The sequence below is a fragment of the Catharus ustulatus genome, unplaced genomic scaffold (assembly GCF_009819885.2).
Source record: "Catharus ustulatus isolate bCatUst1 unplaced genomic scaffold, bCatUst1.pri.v2 scaffold_86_arrow_ctg1, whole genome shotgun sequence".
In the NCBI taxonomy this organism is placed as follows: domain Eukaryota; kingdom Metazoa; phylum Chordata; class Aves; order Passeriformes; family Turdidae; genus Catharus; species Catharus ustulatus.
In genome coordinates this window covers 1-19,211 of record NW_024879551.1, presented here as the reverse complement: position 1 = coordinate 19,211, position 19,211 = coordinate 1, and the positions used below count along the sequence as shown (strand labels likewise).

At 49.7% G+C, this 19,211-nt stretch overlaps 1 protein-coding gene across 1 annotated transcript in view; it reads right to left on the bottom strand.

Annotated features, from left to right (window-relative positions):
- LOC117011543 (filamin-A-like) overlaps window positions 1-16,852 on the bottom strand; it is a gene marked incomplete at its 5' end in the record, with an annotated part of 73,047 nt that extends 56,195 nt beyond the window's left edge. The window contains 8 exons of the mRNA XM_033086969.1: window positions 160-320; window positions 1,613-1,736; window positions 4,797-4,940; window positions 6,850-6,963; window positions 9,085-9,278; window positions 11,891-12,027; window positions 13,280-13,403; window positions 16,715-16,852. Of these exons, the coding sequence (XP_032942860.1) occupies window positions 160-320; window positions 1,613-1,736; window positions 4,797-4,940; window positions 6,850-6,963; window positions 9,085-9,278; window positions 11,891-12,027; window positions 13,280-13,403; window positions 16,715-16,852 (1,136 nt within the window). The remainder of the gene's footprint in view (window positions 1-159; window positions 321-1,612; window positions 1,737-4,796; window positions 4,941-6,849; window positions 6,964-9,084; window positions 9,279-11,890; window positions 12,028-13,279; window positions 13,404-16,714) is intronic.
- Between the last annotated feature and the right edge of the window lie 2,359 nt (window positions 16,853-19,211).

The following is a 19,211-nucleotide window of genomic DNA, read 5'->3' as shown; positions in this document are numbered from 1 at the left end:
CCCCCCGAAGCCCCCAGCCCCACCTGGCCCGCGAACAGCACCATGATGGTGTGCAGCCCCCTGACCCAAATCCCCCAAATCCCCCCAAACCCTCCTGAATCCCCCAGCCCCCCCAGCCCCCCCGAAGCCCCCAGCCCCCTTTGAAGCCCCCAGCCCCACCTGGCCCGCGAACAGCACCATGATGGTGTGCAGCCCGGCCCCCTTGGGCGTGTACTTGACGGTGAAGGTGTCGTTGTCGTTCCTGATGATGTCGAAGTCCAGGTCGGCCTCTGCCGGCCCCACCACGCCCGGGGCACACTTGATACCGATGCTGACGTCACCTGGGGGGGCACACGGGGTCAGGGACCCCTCCCCAAATCCCCCCGGGTGGGAGCTGAACCCCAAAACCCCGCGGGAGTTGCTGGGATTTTTAAAAATCCTGAATTTCTCGGGGTTTGGGGGGTGCTGGGGGTCCCAAAAAATGGGAAGGGGACCCCCACAGGGACCCCCAAAATTCTGTGGGAATTGCTGGGATCCCCAAAAACCCCACAGGAATCCAGCAGGACCCCAAAATCTCCAAAATTCATCACAAACCCACCCCAAATCCATCCCAAAACCTCCCCAAATCCATCCCAAAACACCAAAATCCACCCCAAATCCCACCCAAATCCACCCCAAGTCCCCCCTGGACCCCATCAGAGCCCCCCAAATTCCTCCCAAACCCTCCCACATTCCTCCCAAATCCCTCCAGATTCCAGGCAAACCCCCAAATCCCCCCTAAAATCCCTCCAGACCTCCCCAAATTCCCTCCAAAATCCTCCCAGACCCCCAAATCCCCTCCAGACCTCCCAAAATACCCCCCAGACCCTCAAATCCCCCCTAAATCCCCTCCAGACCCCTGAAAATCCCCCTAAATGCCCTCCAGACCTCCTTTAAAACCCCTCCAGACCCCCCAAATCCCCTCCAAATCCCCCAAATCCCCTCTAAATCCCCCCAAACCTCCTTTAAATTCCCTCCAGACCTCCCCAAATCCCACCCAGACCACCCCAAATCTCCCTTAAATCCTCCTCTGAATCCACTAAATCTCCCCTAAATCCCCCCCAAACCTCCCCAAATCCCCTCCAGTCCTCCCCAATTCCCCCAGACCCCCCAAAATCCCCCTTAAATCTCCCCCAGACCCCCCAAATCCCCTCTAAATCCCCCCAAACCTCCTTTAACTCCCCTCCAGACCTCCCCAAATCCCCTCCAAATCCCCTCCAGTCCTCCCCAAATCTCCTTTAAACCCCCCAAATCCTCTTTAAATCCCCTCCAGACCCTCCCTAAATCCCCTCAGACCCCCCAAATCCCCCCTAGATCCCCCCAAATCCCCCCAAACTTCCTTTAAATCCCCTCCAGATCTCCCAAAATCCCCACCAGACCCCCCAAAAATCCCCCCAAACCCTCTTTAAATCCCCCCCAGATCCCCCCAAATCCCCCCAAACTTCCTTTAAATCCCCTCCAGACACCCCAAAATCCCCCTCAGACCACCCCAAATCCCCCTTAAATCTCCCCCTGAATCCCCTAAATCCCCCCAAACCCCCTCCAAACACCCCCAGACCCCTCCCCAAATCCCCCCCAGCCGTGCCCAGCTGACCCTGCCCAGCCTCGGTGCAATCCACAGTGAAGTAGGTTGGCTCCAGAGCCTTGAGGCCGCTCTTGGCCACGCCCGGCCCGAAAACTTTCACCTTGTGGGGGTGGCTGCCAGCCCCCACCCCAATCTGTGAGAAATGGGGTAAAAATGGGTCAGAAAAACCCCAAAAATCCAAAAAATCCCAAAACTTTCACCTTGTGGGGGTGGCTGCCAGCCCCCACCCCAACCTGAGAGAAAATGGGGTAAAAATGGGTCAGGAAAACCCCAAAAATCCAAAAAACCCCAAAACTTTCACCTTGTGGGGGTGGCTGCCGGCCCCGACCCCAATCTGTGGGGAAACAGGGTCAGATAAACCCCAAAAAATTCCCAAAAATCCCAAATTTCACCTTGTGGGGGTGGCTGCCAGCCCCCACCCCAACCTGAGAGAAATGGGGTAAAAATGGGTCAGGAAAATCCCAAAAATCCCAAATTTCACCTTGTGGGGGTGGCTGCAAACCCCCAATCCCACCTGAGAGAAACACGGTCAGGAGAACCCCAAAAAAACCCAAAAAACCGAAAAAAACCCAAAACCCCCAAAACTTTCACCCCCACCTGAGAGAAACAGGGTCAGATAAACCCCCAAAAATAACCCAAAAAAACCCAAAAAACCCCAAAAAAACCCCCAAAACCCCAAAAATTTCACCCCCACCTGAGAGAAACAGGGTCAGATAAACCCCAAAAAAACCCCAAAAAACCCAAAAATGGGACTGGGACACCCCCAGAGCCAAATTTGGGACCCCCCAGCACCCCTCAAAACCCCAAAAATTTGGATTGAGAACCCCAAAAACCCCAAATTTAGGATCCCCCCTAAAATCAGATTTAGGATCTGGATGAACCCAGAACCCCAAAAGTTGGGGGAAAATCCCAAAACCAAATAAGGGACCCAGGAATTCTAAAAAAAACCCCAAAAATTTGGTTTGAGAACCCCAAAAAAATCCCAAATTTCAGATCCAAATTTCCCCAGAACCAGGAAAACTCTCCCAGAATTTTTGGGACATTTATTCCCCCCACAGCCCCCTAAAAATTCCAATTTTTGGGGTTTTTTGGATATTAATTCCCCCAAATTCCCAATATTTGGGGTTTTTGGGACATTAATTCCCCCAAATTCCCAATTTTTGGGGTTTTTTGGATATTAATTCCCCCAAATTCCCAATTTTTGGGACATTAATTCCCCCAAATTCCCAATTTTTGGGTTTTTTTGGATATTAATTCCCCCAAATTCCCAACTTTTGGATATTAATTCCCCCAAATTCCCAATTTTTGGATATTAATTCCCCCAAATTCCCAATTTTTGGGGTTTTTTGGATATTAATTCCCCCAAATTCCCAATTTTTGGGATATTAATTCCCCCAAATTCCCAATTTTTGGGTTTTTTTGGATATTAATTCCCCCAAATTCCCAATTTTTTGGATATTAATTCCCTCAAAAGCCCAATTTTTGCAGTTTTTGGGACATTAATTCCCCCAAATTCCCAATTTTTGGGACATTAATTCCCCCAAATTCTCAATTTTTGGATTTTTTGGGACATTAATTCCCCCAAATTCCCAATTTTTGGGACATTAATTCCCCCAAATTCCCAATTTTTGGAGTTTTTTGGATATTAATTCCCCCAAATTCCCAATTTTTGGGGTTTTTTGGATATTAATTCCCCCAAATTCCCAATTTTTGGGGTTTTTTTGGATAATAATTCCCCCAAATTCCCAATTTTTGGGGTTTTTTGGATATTAATTCCCCTAAACTCCCAATTTTTGGGACATTAATTCCCCCAAATTCCCAATTTTTGGGGTTTTTGGGACATTAATTCCCCCAAATTCCCAATTTTTTGGGGTTTTTGGGACATTAATTCCCCCAAATTCCCAATTTTTGGGTTTTTTTGGATATTAATTCCCCCAAATTCCCAATTTTTGGGTTTTTTTGGATATTAATTCCCCCAAATTCCCAATTTTTGGGACATTAATTCCCCCAAATTCCCAATTTTTGGGTTTTTTTGGATAATAATTCCCCCAAATTCCCAATTTTTGGATTTTTTGGGACATTAATTCCCCCAAATTCCCAATTTTTGAGTTTTTTTGGGTTTTTTTCCACATTTCTCCCCCCAAGCCCCCTCCCCAAATTCCCAATTTTGGGGGGTTTTTTTTGTTCTTTTGAGGTTTTTTTGGGTTTTTTTCCACATTTCTGCCCCCAAGCCCCCTCCCCAAATTCTCAATTTTATTTTTTTGTTTCTCTCACCCTGAAGGGGCTGTGGGGGATGTTGACCCCTCCCCAAATTCCCATTTTTGGGTTTTTTTTTTTTGTTTTGTTTTTTGAGGATTTTTTTGGTTTTTTTTCCACATTTCCCCCCCCAAGCCCCCTCCCCAAATTCCCAATTTTATTTTTTCATTTCCTCACCCTGAAGGGGCTCTGGGGGATGTTGACCCCTCCCCAAATTCCCAATTTTGGGGTTTTTTTCAGTTTTTTGGGGATTTTTTTTGGATTTTTGGGGTTTTTTTTGTTTCTTTACCCCCCAAGCCCCCTCCCCAAATTCCCAATTTTATTTTTTTTGTTTCTCTGACCCTGAAGGGGCTCTGGGGGATGTTGACCCCTCCCCAAATTCCCAACTTTGGGTTTTTTTGAGATTTTTTTTCAGTTTTTTGGGATTTTTGGGGTTTTTTCCCCCCACATTTCTCCCCTCAAGCCCCCTCCCCAAATTCTCAATTTTATTTTTTTCATTTCCTCACCCTGAAGGGCTCTGGGGGATGTTGACCCCTCCCCAAATTCCCAATTTTTGGGGTTTTTGGGATATTAATTCCCCCAAAATCCCTTTTTTTTTTCATTTTTTGAAGGTTTTTTGGGGGTTTTTGGGGGGTTTTTTTGGGGTTTTTTTGGTTTCTTTACCCCCCAAGCCCCCTCCCCAAATTCCCAATTTTATTTTTTTGTTTCTCTCACCCTGAAGGGGCTCTGGGGGATGTTGACCCCTCCCCAAATTCCCAATTTTGGATTTTTGTTTATTCTCACCCTGAAGGGGCTCTGGGGGATGTTGACCCCTCCCCAAATTCCCATTTTTTCGTTTTTTTTGAAGGTTTTTTTGGGGTTTTTTTGGGTTTTTTTCACATTTCTCCCCCCAAGCCCCCTCCCCAAATTCCCAATTTTGGATTTTTGTTTCTCTCACCCTGAAGGGGCTGTGGGGGATGTTGACCCCTCCCCAGGCCACCATGGCCGTGTGTTTTTGGGCCTTTTTGGGGCAGTAGGAGCAGCTGAAGGTTCCGTTCCCATTGTCCTTCACGGCCACGTCCACGGGGGAGCCCTCGGCGTCCTGGGGGGGAAAAAATCCCAAAATCAGCACAAAAAACCCAAAATCAGCACAAAATCAGCACAAAATCAACACAAAAAAATTACCAAAATACAGCCCAAAAAAATCCCAAAATCAGCAAAAAAAATAGTCCAAAAAAATCCCAAAATCAGCACAAAATCAGCACAAAATCAGTACAAAATAGTCCAAAAAAATCCCAAAGTCAGCACCAAAATCAGCACAAAAATCAGCACAAAATAGTCCAAAAAAATCCCAAAATCAGCACAAAAATCAGCACAAAATCGTCCAATAAAATCCCCAAATCAACACCAAAATCAGCACAAAATCAGCACAAAATCAACACAAAATCAGCACAAAATATCCCAAAATAGACCCAAAAAATTCCCAAAAAGGCCCCAAAAATCTCCCAAAATTCCCCAAAAAATCCCCAAAAATCCCCCAACAATCCCCAAAAATCCCCAAAAAATCCAAAAAAAATCCAAAAAATCCCCAAAAATTCCCCAATAAATAAAAAAAAATTCCGAAAAAAATTTTTTAAAAAATCCAAAAAAATCCCAAAAATTCCCCACTATATCACAAAAAAATCCCCAAAAAATTCCTAAAAATCCCCAAAAAACCCCAAAAATTTCCATTAAAAAAACCCCTAAAAATCCCCGAAAATCCCTAAAAAATTCCCCCCAAAAAAATCCCCAAAATACACCCCAAAAAATTTTAAAAATCCCAAAAAATCCCCCAAAAAATCCCAAAAAAATCCCCAAAAATCCCCAAAAAATCCCCAAAAATTCCCCAAAAAATCCCCCCAAAATTCCCAAAAACCCCAAAAAAATACCCCAAAAAATCCCCAAAAAATCCAAAAAAATCCCAAAAAAATTCCCAAAAACCCCAAAAACAGCCTAAAAAAATCCCAAAAAATCCCAAAAAATCCCCCCCCCAAAAAAAAAAAGCCCCAAAAATATTAAAATAATCCTCAAAAAATCCCCAAAATTCCCCAATAAATCCCAAAAAATCCCCAAAAAATCCCCAAAAAATCCCAAAAAATCCACAAAAAATCACCAAAAATCCACAAAAAATTCCCAAAAAATCCCAAAAAATCCACAAAAAATCCCCCAAAAATTCCTAAAAATATCCCTCAAAAATCCCAAAAAAATCCCCAAAAATCCACAAAAAACTTCCAAAAAATCCCCAAAAAAATCCCAAAAAAATCCACAAAAAATCTCCAAAAATCCACAAAAAATTCCCAAAAATCCCCAAAAAATCCCTCAAAAATCCCAAAAAATTCCCAAAAATCCCCCCAAATTCCCCAATAAATCCAAAAAAATCTCCCCAAAAATCCCAAAAAAATCCCCCAAAAAATCCCAAAAAATCCCAAAAAATCCACAAAAAATCCACAAAAATCCCCCCAAAATTCCCCAAAAAATCCCAAAAAATCCCCAAAAAATCCCAAAAAATGCCCAAAAAAATCCCAAAAAATTCCAAATAAAATCTCAAAAATTCCCAAAAAACTCCCCAAAAATCCCCAAAAATACACAAAAAATCCCCAAAAAATCCCCCAAAATTTCCCCAATAAATCCAAAAAAATCTCCCCAAAAATTCCCCAATAAATCCCAAAAAAATCCCAAAAAATCAAAAAATAAATCCAAAAAAATCTCCAAAAAAATCACAAAAAATCCCCAAAAATCCCCCCAAAAATCCCCAATAAATACAAAAAAATCTCCTCAAAAATCCCAAAAAAATCCCAAAAAAATCCCAAAAAATTCCCAAAAATATCCCTCAAAAATCCCAAAAAATCCACAAAAAATCTCCAAAAATCCCCAAAAAATTCCCAAAAATCCCCAAAAAATCCCCGAAAAATTCCCAAAAAAATCCAAATAAAATCCCAAAAATCCCAACCCCCCCAACCCCCCCTGCCCACCTGCATGTGCACCCTGAGGCTCCCCTTGCCCCCCTGGCGCGCGTCCACGCTGAACTCGGCGCGTTTGTTCAGCACCACCCCCGAGGGCTCCAGCCCCGCGCCCTGCGCCTTCACCTGCGGGGAAAATTCAGGGGAAATCAGGGGGAATTCAGGGGGGAAATATGGGGGGAATTTGGGGGAAATTCGGGGGAAATATGAGGGAAATTTGGGGAAATTCAGGGAAAATTTGGGGAAAATAGGGGGGAAATTCGGGGGAAATTCGGGGGAAATTTGGGGGAAAATTGGGGGAAAATATGGGGAAAATATGGGGGAAATTTGGAGAAAATTTGGGGAAAATTTGGGGAAAATATAGAAAAATATGGGGGAAATTTGGGGAAAATACGAGGGAAATATGGGGAAAATTTGGAGAAAATATGGGGAAAATATGAGGGAAATTTGAGGAAAAATGGGGGGAAATATGAGGGAAATTTGGGGGAAATTAGGGGGCAATAGGGTGAAAATTCAGGGAAAATTCGGAGAAAGTATGGGGGAAATATGGAAAAATATGGGGAAAATTTGGGGAAAATATGGGGAAAATATGAGGGAAATTTGAGGGAAATTTGGAGAAAATTTGGAGAAAATATGGGAAAAATTCGGGGGAAATATAGAAAAATATGGGGAAAATTTGAGGGAAATTTGGGGAAAATTCGGGGAAAAATCAGGGAAAAATCAGGGAAAATATGGGGGAATATGGAAAAATATAGAAAAAATTTGGGGAAAATATGAGGGAAATTTGAGGAAAATTGGGGGAAAATTGGGGGAAAATTGGGGGAAAATTGGGGGAAAATTGGGGGAAAATTGGGGGAAAATTTGAAGGAAATTGAGGGGAAATTGGGGGAAATTTAGGGAAAATATGGGAGAAATTGGTGGAAAATTCAGGGGAAATTCGGGGGAAATTTGGGGGAATATAGAAAAATAGGGGGGAAATTTGGGGAAAATATGAGGGAAATTTGAGGAAAATTGGGGAAAATTTGGGGCAGGATTTTGGGAGCTTGGGGATAGGAATTTTGGAGGATTTTTGGCAGGATTTTGGTGATTTTTAGCAGGATTTTTTGGGTGAATTCTGACCTTCTCAGGGAAGCAATCCCCAGTGTTGGGGCAGGATTTGGGGCAGGAATTTTGGCAGGATTTTGGGAATTTTTTGGGCTCACTCTGACCTTCTCAGGGAAGGAATCCCCAGGGTTGGGCCTGATCTCAGCCATGAAGGGGGGATTGGGGCAGGGATTTGGGGCAGGGTTTGGAACAGGATTTTGGTGATTTTTTGGTGAATTCTGACCTTCTCAGGGAAGGAATCCCCAGTGCTGGGGCAGGGATTTTTGGTTGTATTTTGAACAGGATTTTGGTGATTTTTAGCAGGATTTTTGGGGTCACTCTGACCCTCTCAGGGAAGGAATCCCCAGAGTTGGGCCTGATCTCAGCCATGAAGGGGGAATTGGGGCAGGGATTTTTGGTTGTATTTTGAACAGGATTTTGGGGATTTTTAGCAGGATTTTGGGGTCAATTCTGACCTTCTCAGGGAAGGAATCCCCAGTGTTGGGGCAGGATTTGGGGCAGGAATTTTGGCAGGATTTTGGTGATTTTTAGCAGGATTTTTGGGCTCACTCTGACCTTCTCAGGGAAGGAATCCCCAGGGTTGGGGCAGGATTTGGGGCTGGATTTGGGGCAGGATTTTGGTGATTTTTAGCAGGATTTCTGGGGTCACTCTGACCTTCTCGGGGAAGGAATCCCCAGGGTTGGGCCTGATCTCAGCCATGAAGGGGGATTGGGGCAGGGATTTGGGGCAGGATTTTTGGCAGGATTTTGGTGATTTTTAGCAGGATTTTTGGGGTCACTCTGACCCTCTCAGGGAAGGAATCCCCAGGGTTGGGGCACGGATTTGGAGATGGGTTTGGGGCAGGGATTTTGGGCTGTATTTTGGCAGAATTTTGGGGTTTTTTGGGGTGAATTCTGACCTTCTCAGGGAAGCAATCCCCAGTGTTGGGGCAGGGATTTGGGGCTGGATTCGGGGCAGGATTTTTAGCAAGATTTTGGGGATTTTTAGCAGGATTTTTTTGTGAATTCTGACCTTCTCAGGGAAGGAATCCCCAGTGTTGGGCCTGATCTCAGCCATGAAAGGGGGATTGGGACAGGGATTTGGGGCTGGGTTTGGGGCTGTATTTTGGTGATTTTTAGCAGGATTTCTGGGTGAATTCTCACCTTCTCAGGGAAGGAATCCCCGGTGTTGGGCCTGATCTCGGCCATGAAGGGGCTCCCCTTGATGTCAGCCCCGTCACACAGCACGTGCACCGCGTACAGCCCCGGCTCCTGCGGCCAGTACCGCACCCGGCCCGAGCCGTCCCCGCCGTCCTCGCACTCCAGGCGCGCCTGGGAGGGACCCTCCACCGAAAATCCTGGGGGGAAATGGGGATGGGGTGAGGGATGGGGAGTGGAAACACAAAATCCATCATGGGAACCCAAAATTCACCGAAAATCCTGGGGGGAAAAGGGGATTGGGGTGAGGGATGGGGAATGGAAACACGAAATCCATCATGGGAAACCAAAATCCATCATGGGAAACCCAAAATCCATCATGGGAACCCTGAGATCCACAGAAAATCCTGGGGGGAAAATGGGATGGGGTGAGGGATGGGGAATGGAAACACGAAATCCATCATGGGAACCCTGAAATCCATCATGGGAACCCTGAAATCCATCATGGGAACCCTGAGATCCATCACGGGAACCCAAAATCCATCATGGGAACCCTGAGATCCATGGAAAATCCTGGGGGGAATATTGGGATTGGGGTGAGAAATGGGGATAGAGACAGAAAATTCAGTGTGGGAAACTCAAGGTCCACCGAAAATTCTGGGGGGAAAATGGGATTGGGGTGAGGGATGGGGAATGGAAACCCAAAATCCATCATGGGAACCCAAAATCCATGGAGATTTGGGGTGAGAAATGGGGAATGGAAACACAAAATCCATCATGGGAACCCTGAGATCCACCGAAAATCCTAGGGGGAAAAGGGGTTTGGGGTGAGGGGTGGGGAATGGAAACACAAAATCCATCATGGGAACCCAAAATCCATCATGGGAAACCCAAAATCTGTCATGGGAAACCCAAAATCCGTCATGGGAAACCCAAAATTCATGGAAAATCCTGGGGGGAAATGGGGTGGGGGTGAGGGATGGAGGTAGAGACACAAAATCCATCATGGGAACCCTGAAATCCATGGAAAATCTTGGGGGGAAAAGGGGATTGGGGTGAGAAATGGGGAATGGAAACACAAAATCCATCATGGGAACCCAAAATCCATGGAGATTTGGGGGGAGAAATGGGGATAGAGACAGAAAATTCATCATGGGAAACTCAAAATCCATCATGGGAACCAAAAATCCATCATGGGAACCCTGAGATCCACTGAAAATCTTGGGGGGAAAAGGGATTGGGGTGAGGGATGGGGAATGGAAACACAAAATCCATCAGGGGAACCCAAAATCCATCATGGGAACCCAAAATTCATGGAGATTTGGGGTGAGAAATGGGGGATTGGGGGGAGAAATGGGGAATGGAAACACAAAATCCATCATGGGAACCCAAAATCCATGGAAAACCCTGAGGGGAAATGGGGTGGGGGTGAGGGATGGGGGTAGAGACAGAAAATTCAGTGATTGGAACCCTGAAATCCATCATGGGAACCAAAAATCCATCATGGGAAACCCAAAATCCATCATGGGAAACCCTGAGATCCACAGAAAATCCTGGGGGGAGAGGGGATGGGGGGGGAGGGATGGGGGTAGAGACAGAAAATTCATCATGGGAAACCCAAAGTCCATGGAGATTTGGGGTGAGAAATGGGGGTTTGGGGTGAGAAATGGGGATAGAGACACAAAATCCATCATGGGAACCCTGAAATCCATGGAAAATCCTGGGAGAAAAAGGGATTTGGGATGAGGAACAGGGAGTTTGAGGTGGGAAATATGAACTCCACAGAGAAACTGGGGGGGAAAACCAAAACCCTCCCCAAAATCACCCCTAAACCTCCCTAAGACCCCCCAAAATTCCCCCTAAACCTCCATGAAATCATCCCAAATCCCCCTAAATCCTCACAGAAACCCCCCAAGTCCTTCCCAAATCCCAAATTTTCCCTATTTTGCCTCCCCTAACCCCTTTCATTCCCCTTTAAGCCCCCCCAAATCCCCCTAAATCCTCCCTGGAAACCCCCAAAATCCCCCCCAAATCCCAAATTTTCCCTCTTTTGCCCCTCACCCAGTGTCCCCACATTGTCCCTGATGACCTTGACCCCTCCAACCCCCATTACAGCCCCAAAATCCCCCCCAAATCCCCCCAAGCCCCCCAAATCCCCCCAAATCCCAGATTTTCTCCTCACCCAGTGTCCCCACGTTGTCCCCAATGCCCCTGACCCCTTTAATTCCTCTCTAACCCCCCAAATCCCCCTCAAATCTCACCCAAGCCCCCAAATCTCCTTACCCAGTGTCCCTATGTCGTCCCCAATCGACTTGACCCCCCCAAATCCCCCCAAAATCCCAGATTCTCTCCTCACCCAGTGTCCCCACATCAACCCTGATGGCCTTGAGCCCTCGAAGCCCCCCTTAAAGCCCCAAAATCCCCCCCCAAATCCCAGATTTTCCCCCTTTTGCCTCCTCTAACCCCTTTCATTCCCCTTTAAACCACCCTCAAATCCCCCTTTCCCCCCTCACTCAGTGTCCCCACGTTGTCCCCAATGGTCCTGACCCCTTTCAGTCCCCTTTAACCCCCCCAAACCCCCCTTTAACCCCTCCAAGCCCCCCCAAATCTCCTCACCCAGTGTCCCCACGTCGTCCCCAATGTCCCTGACCCCTTTAATTCTCCTTTAACCCTCCCAAAATCCCAGATTTTCTCCTCACCCAGTGTCCCCACGTTGTCCCCAATGGTCCTGACCCCTTTAATTCCCCTTTAACCCTCCCCAAGCCCCCTTTAACCCCTCCAAGCCCCCCCAAATCCCAGATTTTGGCCTCACCCAGTGTCCCCACGTCGTCCCCAATCGCCTCCACCATGAAATCCGCGGCTTTCCCGGCCACGCCGCCCTCCAGGCCGGGACCCCAGGCCCGGACCCGGGGGGAGCCGCCCTCGGGGGCCACGGTGACCTCGAAGGGGCTGGGGGGGACAGGGGGGGTCAGAGATACACAGAAATACCAAAAATCAACCTGCAAACAGCTCAAAAAATAACCCTGAAAACCCCAAAAAACAGCCCCAAAATGGCCCCAAAAACCGCCCTGAAAACCCAAAAATGGTCCCAAAAGTAGCCCCAGAAACACCAAAAAAATCCCAAAAAAAACCCCCAAAAAACCAAAAAAAAAATCCCAAAAAGCAGCACCAAAAACAGCCCTGAAAACCCCAGAAATGGACCCAAAAACCCCAGAAATGACCCCAGAAATGACCCCAAAAATGACACCAAAAATCCCAATGGTTCCCAGTGGTCACCCAGTGCCTCCCAGTCCCTCCCAGTGTTCCCAGTGCTCCCCCAATCCCCTCCCAATCCCCTCCCAGTCCCTCCCAGTCCCTCCCAGTCTCTCCCAGTCTCTCCCAGTCCTTCCCAGTGCTCCCCTAGTGCCCTCCCAGTCCCTTCCCAGTCCATCCCAGTTCCCCCCCATCCCCTCCCAGTCCATCCCAGTCTATCCCAGTCCCTTCCCAGTTCCCTCCCAGTCCCTCCCAGTCCATCCCAGTTCCCCCCAACTCCTTCCCAGTCTCTCCCAGTCCATCCCAGTTCCCCTTAATCCCCCCCAGTTCCTCCCAGTATATTCCAGTTCCCCCCCAATCCCCCCCAATCCCCTCCCAGTCTATCCCAGTGCCCCTCCAACCTGTTCCCAATCTCCCTCAATCCCCTCCCAGTCCTTCCCAGTCCATCCCAGTTCCCCCCAGTTCCTCCCAATCCCCTCCCAGTTCCTCCCAGTCCCTCCCACTCCATCCCAGTCCCTCCCAGTCCCCCCAGTCCCCTCCCAGTGCTCCCCAGTTCCCCCTCAGCTCTCTCCCAGTCCATCCCAGTTCCCTCCCAATTCCTCCCAGTCCTTCCCAGTGCCCCCCAATCCCCTCCCAGTACTCCCAGTGTCCCCCGCAATCCCATTCCAGTCCATCCCAGCTCCCTCCCAGTCCCCTCCCAATCCCCTCCCAGTGCTTTCAGTCCATCCCAACCCCCCACCCAGTTCCTCCCAGTCCCCCCCCAGTCCATCCCAGTTCCCTCCCAGTCCATCCCAGTGCCCCCTCAACCCGTTCCCAATCTCCCCCAATCCCCTCCCAGTCTCTCCCAGTCCCTCCCAGTGCTCCCAGTTCCCCGAAATCCCTACCAACCCCTCCCAGTCCCTCCCAGTCCCCCCCAGTCCCTCCCAGTCCCTCCCAGTTCCCCCAGTACCTGCGGGGCACGTGCTGCCCGCCCCAGGTGACCCCGACCGAGTAATTCCCGGGCACGGTGGGGAAATACTCGAGAGCGAAGGAGCCGTCCCCCAAATCCTTCTGCTTCACGGGTTCCAGCCCCTCTGGGGGAGGAAAATTGGGTTAGAATTCCAAAAAATGAGAATTCCCACAAAAAAAAACCAAAATCCCAAAAAAATCCCACAAAAAAACCCCATTAAAATCCACCAAAACACACCAAAATCCAACTAAAAATACAAAAATCCCACAAAAATCCCAAATCCCGTCCCCCAAATCCTTCTGCTTCACGGGCTCCAGCCCCTCTGGGGGAGGAAAATTGGGGTTAGAATCCCAAAAAACACAAAAACATCAAAAATCCCACAAAAAACTCCCCCAAAATCCCATAAAAATCCCCAAAAAATCACCAAAATCCCATAAAATACCCCATCAAAATCCACCAAAAAACAACAAAATCCCATAAAAATCCCAAATCCCATCCCCCAAATCCTTCTGCTTCACGGGCTCCAGCCCCTCTGGGGGAGGAAAATGGGGTCAGAAACCCAAAAACAGAAAATCCTACAAAGAAACCCCAAAATCCCACAAAAAAACCCAAAATCCCAGAAAAATCCCAGAAAAATCCCAGAAAAATCCCAGAAAAATCCCAGAAAAATCCCAGAAAAATCCCAGAAAAATCCCAGAAAAAAACCCACCAAAATCCCCCCAAAAACCCCAAAATCCCACAGAATGGAATCCAGGGACCCCTCCCCAAATTCGGAGCCCCCTCCCCAAATTCTGGGGTCCCAAATTCCCCAATTTCTGCTCCCTCAGCACTCACTGGGTCCCTTGGAAGGGACAAGAGCTGTCCCTAAAACCCCCCAAAACTCCCTCCAAACCCCCTCCCCAAATTCAGAGACCCCTCCCCAAATTCCAGAGACCCCTCCCCAAATTCCAGAGACCCCTCCCCAAATTCAGAGCCCCCTCCCCACACTCATTGAGTCCCTTGGGAGGGGACAAGAGCTCCCCAATCTCCCTTAAAACCCCTCAATACCCCCTTAAATCCCCCCAAAACCCCTCAAATCCCCCCAAAATCCCCTCCAAACCCCCCCCCCAAGCTCAGAGACCCCTCCCCAAATTCAGAGACCCCTCCCCACACTCATTGAGTCCCTTGGAAGGGACAAGAGCTCCCCAAATCCCATTAAAATCCCCTCAAAACTCCCTTAAATCCCTCCAAAATCCCCCCAATCCCCCTCCAAACCCCCTCCCCAAGCTCAGAGCCCCCTCCTCAAATTCCAGAGACCCCTCCCCAAATCCCAGAGACCCCTCCCCACATTCACTGGGTCCCTTAGAAAAGACAAGAGCTCCCCAAACCCCATTAAAATCCCCTCAAAACCCCCCCAAACCCCCTCAACACCCCCCCAAACCCCCTCCCCAACCTCAAAGCCCCCTCCCCAAATCCCAGAGACCCCTCCCCAAATTTAGAGACCCCCTGAGACTCACTTGGGTCCCTTGGAAGGGACAAGAGCTGTCCCCAAACCCCCACAAAACCCCCTCAAATCCCCTCAAAACCTCCTTAAATCCCTCCAAATTCCCCGCAAAACCCCCTCCAAACCCCCTCCCCAAGCTCAGAGACCCCTCCCCAAATTCCAGAGCCCCCTCCCCACACTCATTGAGTCCCTTTGAAGGGACAAGAGCTCCCCAAATCCCATTAAAATCCCCTCAAAACCCCCCCAAACCCCCTTAAAACTGCCCAAAACCCCCTCCAAATCCCCTCCCCAATCTCAGGGACCCCTCCCCAAATTCCAGAGACCCCTCCCCAAATTCCAGAGCCCCCTCCTCAAATCCAGAGCCCCCTCCCAGCACTCATTGAGTCTCCTTGAAGGGACAAGAGCTCCCCAAATCCCATTAAAATCCTCTCAAAACCCCCCCAAACCCCCTCCCCAACCTCAGGGACCCCTCCCCAAATTCCAGAGACCCCTCCCCAAATTTAGAGACCCCTGAGACTCACTTGGGTCCCTTGGAAGGGACAAGAGCTGTCCCCAAACCCCCTCAAATCCCCTCAAAACCTCCCAAAAACCCCTCCAACCCCCTTCCCCAAATTCAGGACCCCCTTCCCAAATTCCAGAGACCCCTCCCCAAATTCAGAGACCCCCTGAGACTCACTTGGGTCCCTTGGAAGGGACAAGAGCTGTCCCCAAACCCCCTCAAATCCCCTCAAAACCTCCTTAAATCCCTCCAAATTCCCCGCAAAACCCCCTCCAAACCCCCTCCCCAAGCTCAGAGACCCCTACCCAAATTCCAGAGACCCTTCTCCAAATTCAGAGACCCCTCCCCAAATTCAGAGACCCTCCCAAGATTCACTTTGGTACCTTGGGAGAGACAAGAGCTGTCCCCAAACCCCCTCAAATCCCCCTCAAAACCCCCAAAACCCCCTTAAATCCCCCAAAACCCCCTCCAAGCCCCCTCCCCAAATCCCAGAGACCCCTCCCCAAATTCAGAGCCCCCTCCCCACACTCACTGGGTCCCTTTGAAGGGACAAGAGCTCCCCAGTCTCCCTTAAAACCCCCTCAAAACGCCCTTAAATCCCCTCAAAACTCCCCAAAACCCCCTCCAGACCCCCTCCCCAAGCTCAGAGACCCCTCCCCACATTCAGGACCCCTTCCCCAAATTCCAGAGACCCTTCCCCAAATTCAGAGCCCCCTCCCCACAATCACTGGGTCCCTTGGGAGGGGACAAGAGCTCCCCAATCTCCCTTAAAACCCCTCAATACCCCCTTAAATCCCCCCAAAACCCCTCAAATCCCCCCAAAATCCCCTCCAAACCCCCTCCCCAAATCCCAGGGACCCCTCCCCAAATTCCAGAGCCCCCTCCTCAAATCCGGAGCCCCCTCCCCACAATCACTGGGTCTCTTAGAAGAGACAAGAGCTCCCCAGACCCCTTTTAAATCCTCTCCAAACCCCCTTAAATCCCCTCAAAACTCCCCCAAAACCCCCTCCAGACCCCCTCCCCAAGCTCAGAGACCCCCTCCCCAAACTCAGAGACCCCTCCCCAAATTCCAGAGACCCCTCCCCAAATTCAGAGCCCCCTCCCCGCACTCACTGGGTCCCTTGGGAGGGGACAAGAGCTCCCCAAACCTCCTCAAATCTCCCCAAATCCCCTCAATATCCCCTCAATACCCCTCCAAACCCCCTCCCCAACCTCAGAGCCCCCTCCCCAATTCCAGAGACCCTTCCCCAAATCCCAGAGACCCCTCCCCAAATTCAGAGACCCCCCTAAGACCCACTCAGGTCCCTTGGAAGGGACAAGAGCTGTCCCCAAACCCCCTCGAAATCCCCTCAAATTCCCCCCAAACCCCCTTAAATCCCCCCAAAACCCCTCCAAACCCCCTCCCCAAATTCAGGACCCCCTCCCCAAATTGCAGCCCCCTCCCCGCACTCACTGGGTCCCTTGACCGTGACCTTGAGGTCGCCGCTGCCGCCGCCCTTGGTGTGCACCTTGAACTGGGCGGGCTCGTTCACCCGGAGCCCCTTGGGCTGCAAACCCCGACCCTCGGCCCGCACGGCCCCGGGGCTGCAGGCTGGGACAGCGAGGGGAGGGGTGGGGAGGGGGCGTCAGGGGGGGATGAACCCCAAAAACCGCCCCCCGGAGAGGGGAGACACAAAAAACCCCGGGAAAATCCGAAAAAATCCCGGGAAAATACAAAAAAAAACCAAACCGGGAGGGAGGAAAGGGAGACAGGGATGGGGAGGGGTCCTGGGGAGGAATTTTGGTGGGGAGGGGGCGTCAGGGGGGGCTGAACCCCAAAAAACCCCCCCGGAGAGGGGAGATAAAAAAAACCCCGCGAAAATATGAAAAAAAACCGGGAAAATACAAAAAAAATAAACCGGAAAGAAAGAAAATGGGGAGGGGGGAGAGGGATGGGGAGGGGTCCTGGGGAGGAATTTTGGGGAGGGGAGGGGGCGTCAGGGGGGGCTGCACCCCAAAAATCCCCCAGGGAGTGGGGAGACAAAAAAAACCCCGGGAAAATACAAAAAAAAACCGGGAAAATACAAAAAAAAAACAAACCGGGAGGGAGAAAATGGGGAGATGGGGGAGAGGGATGGGGAGGGGTCTTGGGGAGGAATTTTGGGGAGGGGGCGTCAGGGGGGGCTGAACCCCAAAAACCGCCCCCCGGAGAGGGGAGATAAAAAAAACCCCGGGAAAAATAAAAAAAACCCGGGAAAATACAAAAAAAAACAAACCGGGAGGGAGAAAATGGGGAGGGGGGAGAGGGATGGGGAGGGGTCCTGGAGGGGAATTTGGGGAGGGGAGGGGGAGCTCAGGATGGGTCTTCACCCCAAAAACCCCCCCGGTTCGAGGAGCCCCAAAACACCCCGGGAAAATAAAAAAATTCCCAAGAAAACCCAAAAAAAAATAAACCGGAAAGAAAGAAAATGGGGAGAGGGGAGAGGGATGGGGAGGGGTCCTGGGGAGGAATTTTGGTGGGGAGGGGGCGTCAGGGGGGGCTGAACCCCAAAAACCGCCCCCCGGAGTGGGGAGATAAAAAAAACCCCGGGAAAATACAAAAAAAACCGGGAAAATACAAAAAAAATAAACCGGAAAGAAAGAAAATGGGGAGGGGGGAGAGGGATGGGGAGGGGTCCTGGGGAGGAATTTTGGGGAGGGGGCATCGTAATGGGGGGGGGTCTGCAACCCAAAAACCGCCCCAGGAGTGGGGAGATAAAAAAACCCGGGAAAATACAAAAAAAACCGGGAAAATACAAAAATTCCCGGGAAAATACAAAAAAAAATTCCCGAGAAAATCTGAAAAACCCAAACTGGGAGAAAGAAGGGGAGGGGTCTTGGGGGGAATTTGGGGTGGGGGCATCGTCATGGGGGGGTTCTGCACCCGGCATCGGGGACCCCCAAAAAACCCCGGGAAAATCTGAAAAAAACCCGGGAAAATACAAAAAAATCCCGGGAAAATACAAAAAAAAATCTGGAAAAATCAAAAAATTCCCGGGAAAATACAAAAAAAAATAAACAGGGAGGGAGGAAAGGGAGACAGGGATGGGGAGGGGTCCTGGGGAGGAATTTTGGTGGGGAGGGGGCGTCAGGGGGGGCTGAACCCCAAAAAACCCCCCCGGAGAGGGGAGATAAAAAAAACCCCGCGAAAATATGAAAAAAAAACCGGGAAAATACAAAAAAAATAAACCGGAAAGAAAGAAAATGGGGAGGGGGGAGAGGGATGGGGAGGGGTCCTGGGGAGGAATTTTGGGGAGGGGAGGGGGCGTCAGGGGGGGCTGCACCCCAAAAATCCCCCAGGGAGTGGGGAGACAAAAAAAAACCCCGGGAAAATACAAAAAAAAACCGGGAAAATACAAAAAAAAAAACAAACCGGGAGGGAGAAAAAGGGGAAGGGGGGAGAGGGATGGGGAGGGGTCCTGGGGAGGAATTTTGGGGAGGGGGCGTCTGGGGGGGCTGAACCCCAAAAACCGCCCCCCGGAGAGGGGAGATAAAAAAAAACCCCGGGAAAAATAAAAAAAAACCCGGGAAAATACAAAAAAAAAACAAACCGGGAGGGAGAAAATGGGGAGGGGGGAGAGGGATGGGGAGGGGTCCTGGAGGGGAATTTGGGGAGGGGAGGGGGAGCTCAGGATGGGTCTTCACCCCAAAAACCCCCCCGGTTCGAGGAGCCCCAAAACACCCCGGGAAAATAAAAAAATTCCCAAGAAAACCCAAAAAAAAATAAACCGGAAAGAAAGAAAATGGGGAGAGGGGAGAGGGATGGGGAGGGGTCCTGGGGAGGAATTTTGGTGGGGAGGGGGCGTCAGGGGGGGCTGAACCCCAAAAACCGCCCCCCGGGAGAGGGGAGACACAAAAAAACCCCGGGAAAATACAAAAAAAATTCCCGGGAAAATACAAAAAAAATAAACCGGAAAGAAAGAAAATGGGGA